The sequence below is a fragment of the Ochotona curzoniae genome, unplaced genomic scaffold (genome assembly GCF_017591425.1).
Source record: "Ochotona curzoniae isolate NIBS_2020 unplaced genomic scaffold, NIBS_Ocur_1.0 contig_2321, whole genome shotgun sequence".
In the NCBI taxonomy this organism is placed as follows: domain Eukaryota; kingdom Metazoa; phylum Chordata; class Mammalia; order Lagomorpha; family Ochotonidae; genus Ochotona; species Ochotona curzoniae.
Window position 1 is genome coordinate 13,712,096 of NW_024465421.1, and position 12,554 is coordinate 13,724,649.

At 42.6% G+C, this 12,554-nt stretch overlaps 2 protein-coding genes across 7 annotated transcripts in view; one reads left to right on the forward strand and one right to left on the reverse strand.

Annotated features, from left to right (window-relative positions):
- LOC121151627 (RNA exonuclease 5-like) overlaps positions 1-4,420 on the reverse strand; it is a 30,978-nt gene extending 26,558 nt beyond the window's left edge. For all 3 annotated transcript variants that reach the window (XM_040973232.1, XM_040973234.1, XM_040973233.1), the window contains exons 1-2: positions 4,288-4,420; positions 430-542 (exon numbers count right to left, since the gene is read on the reverse strand). In XM_040973232.1, the coding sequence (XP_040829166.1) occupies positions 430-542; positions 4,288-4,419 (245 nt within the window). In that variant the 5' untranslated portion in view covers position 4,420. The remainder of the gene's footprint in view (positions 1-429; positions 543-4,287) is intronic.
- Positions 4,421-4,816: 396 nt separating this feature from the next.
- The window catches only part of LOC121151628 (ERI1 exoribonuclease 2-like), a 40,359-nt gene continuing 32,621 nt past the window's right edge, over positions 4,817-12,554 (forward strand). For 3 of the 4 annotated variants that reach the window (XR_005883185.1, XR_005883186.1, XM_040973236.1), the window contains exons 1-8: positions 4,817-4,973; positions 6,086-6,153; positions 6,242-6,325; positions 6,819-6,946; positions 8,323-8,479; positions 9,220-9,320; positions 9,844-9,925; positions 10,759-10,847. Coding sequence is in view for 2 of the 4 variants with exons in the window: in XM_040973236.1 (XP_040829170.1) it covers positions 4,951-4,973; positions 6,086-6,153; positions 6,242-6,325; positions 6,819-6,946; positions 8,323-8,479; positions 9,220-9,320; positions 9,844-9,925; positions 10,759-10,847 (732 nt within the window). In the remaining 2 variants the exon portion in view is untranslated. Of the gene's footprint in view, positions 4,974-6,085; positions 6,154-6,241; positions 6,326-6,818; positions 6,947-8,322; positions 8,480-9,219; positions 9,321-9,843; positions 9,926-10,758; positions 10,848-11,042; positions 12,544-12,554 lie in introns of those variants that run through there. The other variant, XM_040973235.1, reaches the window with a different exon arrangement.

Sequence of the window (12,554 nt, forward strand, 5' to 3'; positions counted from 1 at the left end):
CGGGGATATATGCATTTGAAAATCTCTTTATTGTTAAATAACATTGACAATATCGGAAATAAAGACTGTCACGGCTGTATATTTGAAAAAGGAAAAAACTGACTGGAATTGTTAACATCATGTTATTTCAACTGGGTGTACAAAACTAAAATACCTACAAAACATCCAGAGAAATATTGCAATTAAACATAACAAACCACCAGTACTGACAAAACACTGCCATGCTGGGCTTTTTGAAGGAAACACACACACACACACACACACACTTTCATGTAGGAATTCACAAACCAGATTGTTGAAAGCCATAATAAGCTAAATAAATAAATAGGATATGGTGCATGGCAAATAATGCCAATAAGCTAAATATGGTCTTTTAGGCACTACTTTGAAACCTCTGGTCTAGACTTGCTGTTCAAGTTCATGTCATACCTGGGTTTAGAAGCACAGGAATTTCCCAGAACTGCATACTTTAGCAATTCAAATAGCTGGCCATAGGTTACCTCACAGTTTTCAGCAAATAAAACAGTAGATAAGCGAGGCTTCTGCAAACATATATCAAGAAACAGGGAATTAAATGTATCAACTAAAACAAATCATCAATTTAGCTTCTGGTTTTCTAAAAAGATTTATATATCAGGGCAGGCACTGATAAAGGTGCGACCATAATACCAGCATCCCATGAGAACCAATTCATGTCCCAGTTGTTCCACTTCTGGCCTAGCTTCCTCCTAATGGCCTGTGAAAAGTAGTGGAAGACAGTCTAAATGTTTGTGGTCCTGCCATTCATATGGGAGACTTGAAAGAATTTCTTGCCTCTTGGCACAGGCTTGGTTGTTGAGGCCATTTCAGGAGTGAAGGAGAGAATGGAAGATCTTTGTGTTTCTCTCCCTCTGTGTAACTTGACTTTGAAATAAAATTTCAGTAAGCGGGGCCAGTGCTATGGCAAAGTAAGCTAATCCTCAGCCTGAGGTGCCAGCATCTCACATGGGCATTGGTTCATGTCCTGGATGCTGCACTTCTGATTCAGCTCCCTGCTTATGGCCTAGGAAAGCAGCAGAGATGGCTCAAATTCTTGAGCCTTTGTATCCACATTGGAGATCCAGAAGAAGCTCCTGGCTCCTGGCTTTGGATCAGCTCAGCTTTGGACATTGTAGCCATTTGAGGAGTGAACCAGCAAATGGAAGACCTGTCTCTCCTTCTGTGCTAACTCTGCCTTTCCAACAAAAATGAACCTTTAAATTTTTTTTTCAAAAACAAAGAGCTTATAAACATTATAAGCTGTCTTATAAGATGTCCTGTCTAATCATTTTCTGAGGATAAACTCCCAATCAAAAAGAATATATATATTTACCATTCGGACAAATACTGATAACCCTAAGAATGCACCAATTTATTTTCATTAACCAACAATTTGTCAGACTGAAAAAGTGGGCCTGAGCAACCTAAGGATCTATATAGTTGCTAAGCAGCCATGTTTGCCAGGCATGAGATACGAAGAGCCTAAATCATATGAAGAGGGTGTCCTACAGGGGAAGCAGTGCAGCACGACGGAAGCCCAAGACACTGAGGGGTATGTGCCCATGTGATCATCCACGAAGGGGACAAGGGAGAGCAGTGAGGCCCGGCAACGTGGGGGGACTGCAGCAGCCTGTGGAGTGTTCAGAACTTGAACAGAGGGTGTCGTGTGAGAACGGTGGAATCTATCACAGGAATGACGATGGCACCTCAAAGGAAGGTGACATGGCACAAGCACGAAGTCCAAGCAGGGCGAGAAGGGTGCTGATTAAATATACAATAGATGATGGAAGTCAGGTTCCTCACTCAGATAAGTTACTAGTATAAACAGAAAACTAGAATGACCCAGGCAGCATTAGATCAGAAACAGATACTGGTGTGATCAGGGTTTTTAACATAAGTTAACACAGAAAAAAACTTTTAAGATTTATTTATTTTTACTGGAAAGGCAGATTTGCAGAGAGCATAAGAGACAGAAAGATCTTCCATCTGTTGGTTCACTTGCCAAGTCACCACAATAGCCACAGCTGAGCCAATCTGAAGCCACGAGTCTGGAACTTCTTCCAGGTCTCCTGTGTGGGTGCAGGGTCCCTTTGGGCCATCCTCCATTGCTTTCCCAGGCCACAAGCAGGGAGCAGGATGAGAAGTGGAGCAGCTGGGATAAGAACTGGCGTTCATATGGGATCTTGGTGCATGCAAGGTAGATTTAGCCATTAACCATTGTGCCAGGCCCAACACAGAAAAGTTTTGTTTTGTTTTTTAAGATTTTATTTTATTTTTATTGGAAAGTCAGCTATACAGAGGGGAAGAGAGACAGAGAGGAAGATATTCCATCCAATGATTTAGTGGCCCCAACAGCCGGAGCTGACCAATCTGAAGCCAGGAACCTGGAGCCTCTTCTGGGTCTCCCACTCGGGTGCAGGATCCCAAGGCTTTGGGTCATCCTCCACTGTACCGGCCAGCAGAGCCAGCAACGTGGACACGGAGAAGGTCAGGGAATGAAACACCGACAGGAGACCAGTAATGGTGGAAGAGGTCTCTCCGGCCTCCCTTTATTCAGCCATATATACTTTCCCCCCCAAGCCCCTAGCAGAACAATAGGATGCTAATGAGTCTGACAGACAAGGTGCCACTAGCCTCAAGCCCATTTCCTGTAAGAGCCAAGCTTAACAAATGCTAATCAACTCCTTTAGCTCTCAACACTCCACTGCCTTCCCAGGCCACAAGCAGGGAGCTGGATGGGAAACAGGGGTGCCAGGATTAGAACCGGCTCCTCTATGGATACTGGTGCATGCAAAGTGAGGACTTTAGCCACTAGGCTACCAGGTCAGGCCCACAGAAAAGTTTTAAATGTAAAGTTGTATTCATGTGCTTGCAAACATGTATATTCATACATATTCCTTAGCTCAATCTTTTAGGAGTTGTTGCAATCCCAACAACACTGAGCCTATGGAGGACCCAAACACTAAGTATCTAAATGTCACTCTGAAACAACCATGTATCCTAAAAGAAATGGTTAATTCCAGGGCTGGAACACTGAAACCAAAAGCAGTAAAATGTTTAGTGGTGGGAGGGGTGGGTGGTATACCACATAAAGTTGCAGTCTACAAGGCCAATATCCCACCTTTCCTCTCCTGGCTGCTCCACTGAGGATCCAGCTCCCTGCTATGGCCTGGGAAAACAGCAGAGGAGGGCCCAACGCAGGAGATCAGCAAGAAGCTTCTGACTCTTGGTTTCAGAGTAGCCTAGCTCCAGCTATTGCCACTATTGGGGGAGTAAACCAGTGGACACAAGAGCTCTCACTTTCATTCTGTCTCTTTCTCCCTGTAGCTCCTTCAAATAAAAATAAATATATATATATACAAAGAAAAGACTGAGGAACAGTCAGGACTTAAGTAGACATGACAACTAAATGTAATACATGATTATAAATGGTACCCTAAGCTGAAGTGTATTTGAACAGTTAGAGAAACTTGAGTGGGATCTAAGGATTAGATAGTAGAATGTGTTCATATGAACTTAACTAATTTTGGTGGTTGCACTGTGATTATGTATAACTGCAGGAAACACATATTCCAAAACTCAGGAGGGTAAGGACAGTTTCAAATGCTGGTGGGAGGTAGTTTTGGGGACAATTCCTGCAACTTTTCTTTAAACTTGAGATTGCTAAATAATGAAAAAAAAATGTGATTGCCAATCTCCCTCTTATAGTTCTTGCCACAGTAACCTTTGGAAAATTTTTGGCAATCTGATAGGCAGAAAAAAATCGCTACAATTTCAATTTTATAAAATATTTTCATAGTTTCAACTCCCTTCTAACATATTATGTAATGTATATTATCATTATACCTCTCTGTGCATTAGCACATAAGCCCTGCCAGGGGCGTGATCTCTGTTTATTCACTAATATTCACATGGTAGACAATAAAAAAAAAAATCTGATGAAGGGCTGAATTAGGTATATTTAGACTCAATAAAACAGCATGGATGATCAGCCTTTCTCCTTACTGAAATGCAAACATCCCGAAGCCTACAACAATCTCCTGGAACAACACCGCAATACCTATTTGTTAAATGAACATTCTTGCCACGTGCCAGGAGATGGCAATTTTAAATCACCAACAAGCCCTCGGGGAAGAGGTAATCGCATGGTACACTTCTGAGAACAGATTCCAGGAAGCCACTGGGGTCGGGGAGTCTGTTCTGGCCCCCCGAAAACTCCAAAACGCTCGGGGTGGGAGGGCCACCCTATTCGGGACTCCCGCCGCTCACCTTGGCCAGGGGCTGCCTCTCCTCCCAACGGCCTCGCATCGCGTCCGCCACCCCCTGAGGCTCGTTCGGGGCCCGCTTCCTCTTCCTGCCGTTTCTGGGAGGCCTCCCGGTCCTGTCCCTTTCTGGCTCCATAACGCTGCGGAGAAAGAATCAACTTAGAACGGAGGCAACTCGGACGCCCATATTCCACGACCCCCGGACGTTGTTAAGGGGAAAAGCAGCAGGAAACGGACAATCTAGAAGGTTCCACGGACAGCTTGCTGGAGGCTCAGTTTACAAAGTTCCCGCTACCCGCCCACGAAGCGTGGGTGGCGTCCACGATGCCCGTGTCAGGCAGCCCAAACGGCTTTAGCCTCGTCGGCTTCTGGGTTCCAATTCGAAACGGCTTCCCAGTCCGCGCCAACACGTACCCGCCCACCGGCCAAAAAAAAAAAAAAAGAGCATAGCTCCGCCCCGCGGCTTCCCCGCCAGAAGCCACGCCCCACGCTCCGAAATCCCGGAAACGTCTCACAGAAAGCCGAGCGGAAAATCGGACGCGCTCTCGCCTCAGCCGCCGCAAACGCCTCCTCCTCAGTCCCGACGCGCGGCTACTTTGAACCGGCAGGAAGTGAGAGACGACCGACTTCCGGCGGTTGGACTGTGAAAAGCAAGGGAGTGCCAGGGATGGCGACGAAGCGGCTGGCGCGGTACGAGGGAGGGCGGTTCGTGAGGAGGTTTTGTGGGGCCGGAGGGAGGAAGGGTCGCCCCTTGGTCAGGCTCTGGCGGCCGCCTCGTTCTCCCGCAGTCTCCGAGACTAGGACCCGTTCTCACGGTCTCAAGCGTAAACGGCCCCTGGGGGAGAACACGGAGCTGGAACGTCGGAGAGTGAGAGAGCCGGGAGCTCCGGGTTCTAGACTGTGTTCCTGAGCCGGGGTGTGCGCGTTCTAAGCCTCGAGGCGAGGCGGGACCTGTGCATGGTTCCAGAGTCTGGGGTGCGCGCTGCGTGCATCCAGCTGTGCAACCTCGCCGCTTTAAGGAATCAATCCCTAAGGTCGCCTTCCTGACTCCTGGGCACAGTGTGCCCGTGTTTGGATTCAGAAAAGCAGTAAACAGCTTGGGCTTTAAAGCTGTGGTTTTGTGTGTGTGTGTGTGCTGAATCCGTTTTCCCTACGCAGAAATGTCAGCCTCTTAGCAGGTGGTGCTGATTAAAGAAATCATTCGTTTCAGTTTAGAACCTGCTGTGTAGGTGAGTGGTCGGTAAATGCTAGCTAGTTATGTCCAAATCCCAGTATTTTCCTCATAACCAAAGCTACCAACGGCAGGTGTCTACCCGGTTGAAGCTGCCTGCTTGTTAGCAGTTTGACTCACCTGCGCTTAAGGCCTCAGCCAGCTCTTCCCTTTCTTTGACATTTTTACTTTGGGAAGCCTCATAAATTATATTGCAGTGATTTCCAGGATGTCTTGGTTTTTGTTTTGTTTTGTTTTAAACCCAGTCTTTTTTTTTTTTTTAAACTCCCAGAAGATCAGGCAGTGCCCTGTGTACTTAGCCATTCAGAACTGTGCAGGGATTAGAAAAAAAAGCCAAGCATAATTTAAGCCTTACCTATTTACCTCCTTTCACTGTAAAGGGTAAAATTAGCACAAGTTTGAAAAGAGGTATGGCACTTATTACAGGAAACCTGTGTCTTTTTGCTCCTCCATGCAAGCTCAGTAATTTCCTCTCACCACACATTAAAAGAGGGTTTTGCTCATTTAGTAGCTTGTTTAAAACAGGAGTATGCATGAATTTATTAAACACATTGCTATTTTGCATTTTTAGGCAGCTTGGCTTAATTAGGAGAAAATCAGCTGCACCAGCAAGCGGAAATCCAGGAAGAAGCAAATTCAGTAAGTAGTGTGCCTGATTTCTTTCACATCTTATAGCCTTGCACTTTCAAAACCAGTAATGTATTAAGAAGCCCTTACTCTTTTGCAGAGCAATTGTTTGATTACTTAATTGTCATCGATTTTGAGTCAACGTGCTGGAGTGATGGGAAGCACCATGGTAGCCAGGAAATAAGTAAGTGTGATGCCAGTAGCTGAAACGGGTCTGGATGAGTCATTTTAACTGGAAACATGCCAATAGCTTAAGAAAACAGAGTAGTCTGTGAATGGGTAGTGTTAAAATATGTGTATTAAAAATCTAAGGATTTCAGAAAAAAATCAATCTCACATGTTTAGCTTGTCATTCATGAGTATAAAATAACTGATTATATGGAAGAGTTTGTATATAAAAATAATTACATTCAGTTACATAGAAGAAGAAAAATTTGTACGAAAAGCACATTTCAGATTCCATATGGGCTTTAGATTTAATAGTAGACGTGCATGTTTTAAGTGTTCTTAACTTGAGCATTTTGCATTTTGGCATTATGTCACACTACTTTTGTCATTTTAATACGCTTTTACTGAAACTGTTTAATAAATGCTGCTATTAATAAGCTATGTTTAAGCAGACCACAGCAGTAATTTTTAAAGTTACGTATTTGTCAATTGGTGTTTCTTTGGTTTAGTTGAGTTTCCAGCAGTATTGTTGAGCACTTCCACTGGAGAAATTGAATCTGAGTTCCATGTGTATGTTCAACCTCAGGAACATCCAATACTTTCTGAATTCTGCAAGGAACTGACAGGCATACAGCAGGTATGACACAAATTTTAAAATTCAGTTGTCACCTTCAAAAAGAAAGTAAAAGCTACATACCATTTGGAACCAGATTTATCTTTTGTTACAAGGAAAAAAGGGTTAATAACAATTCTCCTAAAATCTTTACAAACTAAAAATAGTGGTCTCATGAAATTAGTTTCAAATTTGTTTTGTTGAAGGCATGCTGTACAGGAGTTCAGACATCACTCCCAACACAGCATCCTGTGTTAGGGTGAGGGTTGAATTCCCAGCTTCTCTGCTTCATATCCAGGTCCTCGTTATGTGCAAGGGACTGCAGCAGATGATGCCTGAGAACTTGGGGTCCCTGCCACCCACACGACAGATCCAGATAAAATTGATTTTGGTTGGGCCCAGCACCGTGGCCTAGCGGCTAAAGTCCTCGCCTTGAACGCACTGGGATCCCATATGAGTGCCGGTTCTAATCCCGGCAGCTCCACTTCCCATCCAGCTCCCTGCTTGTGGCCTGGGAAAGCAGTAGAGGACGGCCCAAAGCCTTGGGACCCTGTACCCGTGTGGGAGACCCAGAAGAAGTTCCTGGTTCCTGGATTTCTTTATTTATTGGAAAGTCAGATATACAGAGAGGAGGAGAGACAGAGAGGAAGATCTTCCATCCGATGATTCATTCCCCAAGTGACCGCAATGGCCAATGCTATGCCAGTCCGAAGCCAGGATCCAGGAACTTCTTCTGGGTCTCCCACACGGGTGCAGTGTCCCAAGGCTTTGGGCTGTCCTCGACTGCTTTCCCAGGGCACAAGCAGGGAGCTGGATGGGAAGTGGAGCTGCCGGGATTAGAACCGGCACCCATATGGGATCCCGGTGCGTTCAAGGCGAGGACTTTAGCCACTAGGCCGCGGCGCTGGGCTCCATTATGTTATTTCTGTCCTATTTGTTCATTTGTCCATCCATCCTTCCTTTCCTTGCTAAGCAGATTTACAGAAGGGAGACAGAGAAAAAGATGTTCCATCTGCTGATTCATTCCCCAGATAGCTGCAACAAGCAGAGCTGAACCAATCCAAAGTTAGGACCTTCTTCCTGGTGTTCCACGTGGTGCAGAGGCCCAGGGACTTGAATCGTCCTCTGCTGCTTTCCCAGTCCACGAGCAGGGTCCTGGATTAGAAATGGGAGAACCAGAGCACAAACCGACACCCATACGGTTGCTAGCACGTGAAGATGGGGAATTGGCCTGTAGAGCTTCGATGCCAGCCCCACCCCTGTGGCTTTTAACATTACTAGATAAACTCTTTATTTAGAACCTTTTCTTAATTATGTGCCCTAATGATACCTTTCTTACAATACATGCTACATAGTTCTAGAATTTGATCGGTGACTTTAGATTTTGTGAATCCCTCCAGGTTCAAGTTGACGAAGGAGTCCCTCTGAAGATTTGCTTATCTCAGTTCTGTAAATGGATTCATAAGATTCAGCAACAGAAGAAAATTATTTTTACTACTGGGACTTCAGAGCCTTCCACTTCAGAAGTAAAACCTTGTACCTTTGTTACATGGTCAGGTAAAAAATAAGTTATGCCTAGCAATAAGTGGGTATCATTACCATTTTAATTCTTCTAATTTTATACTTATGAACTAGAATGTTAACCATCTGGGGAAGAAAAAAAATCACATGCATAGAGATTGTTAATCAAGAAAGTAAAATTATTCATATTTTTAAAATTATTATTCCTGAATATCTTGAAGTTAGCTTTAGCTGTAAGAGTCTGTCTGTTCTTCAGAATCAAAGTAGATGATACAGAAAGAACAAATCTTGTTATGTTGTTCTCCGTGGCATTGAATAAAATGTCCAAATTTAACCTGCATCCTTTGCTTTAGTGCTTTGACTTGAAGGAAAAAAAAATGGACTGTTTAGTCTTTCCATGACGTGCTATGCTGTTGCCATTAATGCTCATTAATAGCACTGCTGCACCATTGGCAGCGAATCATGGACGTACTTGTTTTCTAGTTGCTATAATTTGATTTCTAAATGACATTAGTAAATTTCCTTAGAAATGATATATACAGCTTGTAATTTAACACTTTCCTGAAATAAGATATTATTGAAGCATTAACAAATGATTTTGAACCAGTCACCAACCTGATTTAATAATTACACAAAGTGCATCATTAGTAGTTATTAACAAAGCAGTAACTGTTCTATTTTATATCATCTACTAACATTTTGTTTATATATGATGTTGAGCATAAGAAAACAATGTCAGCATTGTTGACTGTTCTGTTTTGGTGTATTTGACACAGACTGGGACTTAGGGGTTTGTCTGGAGTATGAGTGTAAGAGGAAACAGCTGCTAAAGCCCATATTCTTCAATTCTTGGATTGATCTCAGAGCAACTTACAAGGTAAGAACCAACATGGCTGCACGTTTACTTTACTTCTACGTTTCGTCCCAGCCGTAAGCTTACTGATAAGATATTTTCTGAGTTTGGGCATTTAGCACAATGAATAAGACACTGCTTAGGATCTCCACATCCAGTATTGGAGTGCCTGAGTTCAAGTCTCAGCTCTACTTCTGATTCCAACTTCCTTCGAATGTGCACCCTGGAAAGCAGTAGGTGATGGCTCGGAATTTGGGTCCTTGCTACCCATGTGGGAGACTTGGATTGAATTCCTAGCTTTTGGTGTTGGCCTGGTGGAGCCCAGCTGTTATAAGCATTTGGAGAGTGAACCAATGAATGGGAGATTGATTTCTTTCTGCCTTTTGAATTAATTATATATATATATTTGTTCACATAAATATATTTCTGAAAGTATTTAAAAATTACATATTTCCAACCTAATGAAACTAAAAATTTAAGTAGTCAATACATAGCCTTTTAAATACTAATCATTCCTTTTCTGCTGTGTCATCTTTTATTTGATTAGCTTTTCTATAGGAGAAAACCAAAAGGTCTAAGTGGTGCCTTGCAGGAAGTGGGAATAGAATTCTCAGGAAGAGAACATTCTGGTTAGTATGAATTTTAAATAATTTTATTATATAAGTCTATCATAGTAATCTTTCACATTAACCTCATTTTTGGCAGTTTCGTTAATCAGAAATATTCATCCATGTAGAGAAAGTTCCTGATCTATAACAATTCAAGTCTGCAGTTAGCACTTTGATAATCTATTATAGCATAAAGACTGCCATCTGGTGGTGGCTTTCTGTTTGCTAAAAGCAATTAGCCAAGGGCCCAGCACGAAAGCCTAGTGGCAAAAGTCCTCTGCTTGCACGCACCTGGATCCTATATGGGTGTCAGTTTAATCCAGGCACTCCTACTTCCCATCCAGCTCTTGGCTTTTGGCCTGGGAAAGCGGGTTGGCCCAAAGCCTTGGGACCCTGCACCCACAGAGACCTAGAAGAAGCTCCTGGCTCCTGGCTTTAGCTCAACTCATCTCTGTTGCGGCTACTTGGGGAGTGAATTGGTGGACAGAGGATCTTCCTCTCTCTCCTCCTCTCTGTAAATCTGAGCTTACAATAAAAATAAATAAAGCTTTAAAAAAATTTTTAAAGTAGCCAAAGAAAATGTAGTGTGTCTAGTTGGTACAGTGGACTAGTGAAAAAATAGAATAACACTATTAGATTACTCATAAATCATAGTCCCTAAAGGTTGTTGGTCACACTTGGGGAACTGACAAGTTTTCACGTCCTTCTTTGTACGTATGGGACATATTTTATTGGTAATGCTGCCACAGCGTTGTGATTATTGTTAGTAAATGATTGTAAAACTAATAGTATAACCCAGATTCTTGAAGTGGGATATTTTCTGTTATAATTACTAAGTTCACTGTCTGATTCAGGGTTGGATGATGCTCGGAACACTGCCCTCCTTGCCTGGAAGATGATCAGAGATGGTTGCCTAATGAAGATCACAAGGTCATTGAACAAGGTTAGTGACATCTTGCCTTTTGGTTCTGTCATCTACAACTCCAGAAGCAGTTGTAGGTTCATCAAAATGTAGATTTCATGTGTGCAGTCATTTATAAATCAGTGATTTTTTTCTTATTTGTCACATCTGTAATGTATACTGAAGAAATTATGAGCGCAGTTTGTAAAGCTGTTGGATTTGTCTGTGGAATCATAGGTTCCCACTGAGAAGAATCCCAACATTCTGAGCAGAAATTTGAATAGAAATCAAGTTGAAGAAACCTCTTCCTGCAATGTTAACATCCAGAGGCCCAGCAGATGTGATAGGGAGCCTAAAAATACCATAGATTCTTGTGAAAAAGTTCAAATGAGGTCAGTTTGTATGAATTCTCCCAAGAAGTTAGAGCAGGATCACTCCAAACAGAAGGACAACGTAAAAGCCGGTTTTCACAATGTCAAAAGTTGCTTACCTCTTTTGAATGCCAAACCTCCTTCTTCTCTGGAGCAGCTGTCATCTCCTACCTTGAATTCATCTCTCCATTTACAGAAGCAAAGAAAAAACGACCATCTTGCATATAATACCAAATCTAAGTCTTTAACAACTAGTTCAGAATTAGTGCTTGTTCCTACCACCATTCCATGTGTTAATCATGGCTCTGATGTGGAAATGAGTTCTACTCCTGACTGTTTACCTGTGTTGACTGACTGGGAGGATGTAATTTTATTGCCAGCATCTCAGCCTGATCAAAGTGTAGATTGTATACCTCCCAATAGTGACTCAGGTATGTCTTTTAGTTCTGGAGAAAGATCAGTGGTTTTCGAAGAACCAGAAGTGCTAAGCTGTGAAAACTTGGAAGACATAGAGGAAACTCCTCAAAAGTTTGAGACCTCCAAATCAGTTGTGTACAAGAGTCCACACACTACTATTTATAATGTAAAGCAAACCAGAGATCTAGGTTCAAATGTTTCTGCCTTTAAGATACCCGGACACAAATCAAGTTCCTTCAGTACTGTTACTGCCAATGCATCTCATGCTTCAGATCTGGGAAAACATCCGCTTCACTTAGGTGGAAACAAAAGGAAGCCGTTTAGTCCCCCAATCTTCCTATCAGCAAAAAAACAAAACTTTAGTACCCATGAAGAAAAGCCTACATCATCTGATTGCTCTGTAGTAAGAAATTCTTCCCGGGAAGTTCTCTCCCCTGTATTAACGCCTACGGTTAACTCAGGAGAGCCTTGGAACAATGGGAAAATGACACCTCCTTTATGCAAGTGTGGCCGAAGAGCTAAGAGACTTATTGTTTCTAATAATGGACCAAACCATGGAAAAGTCTTCTATTGTTGCCCTACTGGGAAATACCACGAAAACAGAAAGTGTTGTGGTTATTTCAAATGGGAACACACTCTTCAGAAGGAAAAAGCCAACGGCATGGTTCTGTCTCTTTCCACAGGGCAGCTTGTTTTTAATTCTCCTGAAATAAACCGTATCTCTGACAGAACTTTTTCTGTTAAAAATAGTTTGAAACTAAGGCCTTCAATGAGGAACTGACAGACTTCATAGCCAAACTTTACTGTGATTTTTAGTGCAGAAAAGATTTAAGAACATGTATAAGCTCTCTAGACTAAAACTATTACACACATACATAAACTCAAACAGAAAAGATAAATTTCATCACCTTACACTTGAATTACCTTTTGTCTAATATTTGTATTCTGTTGTTCAAACATG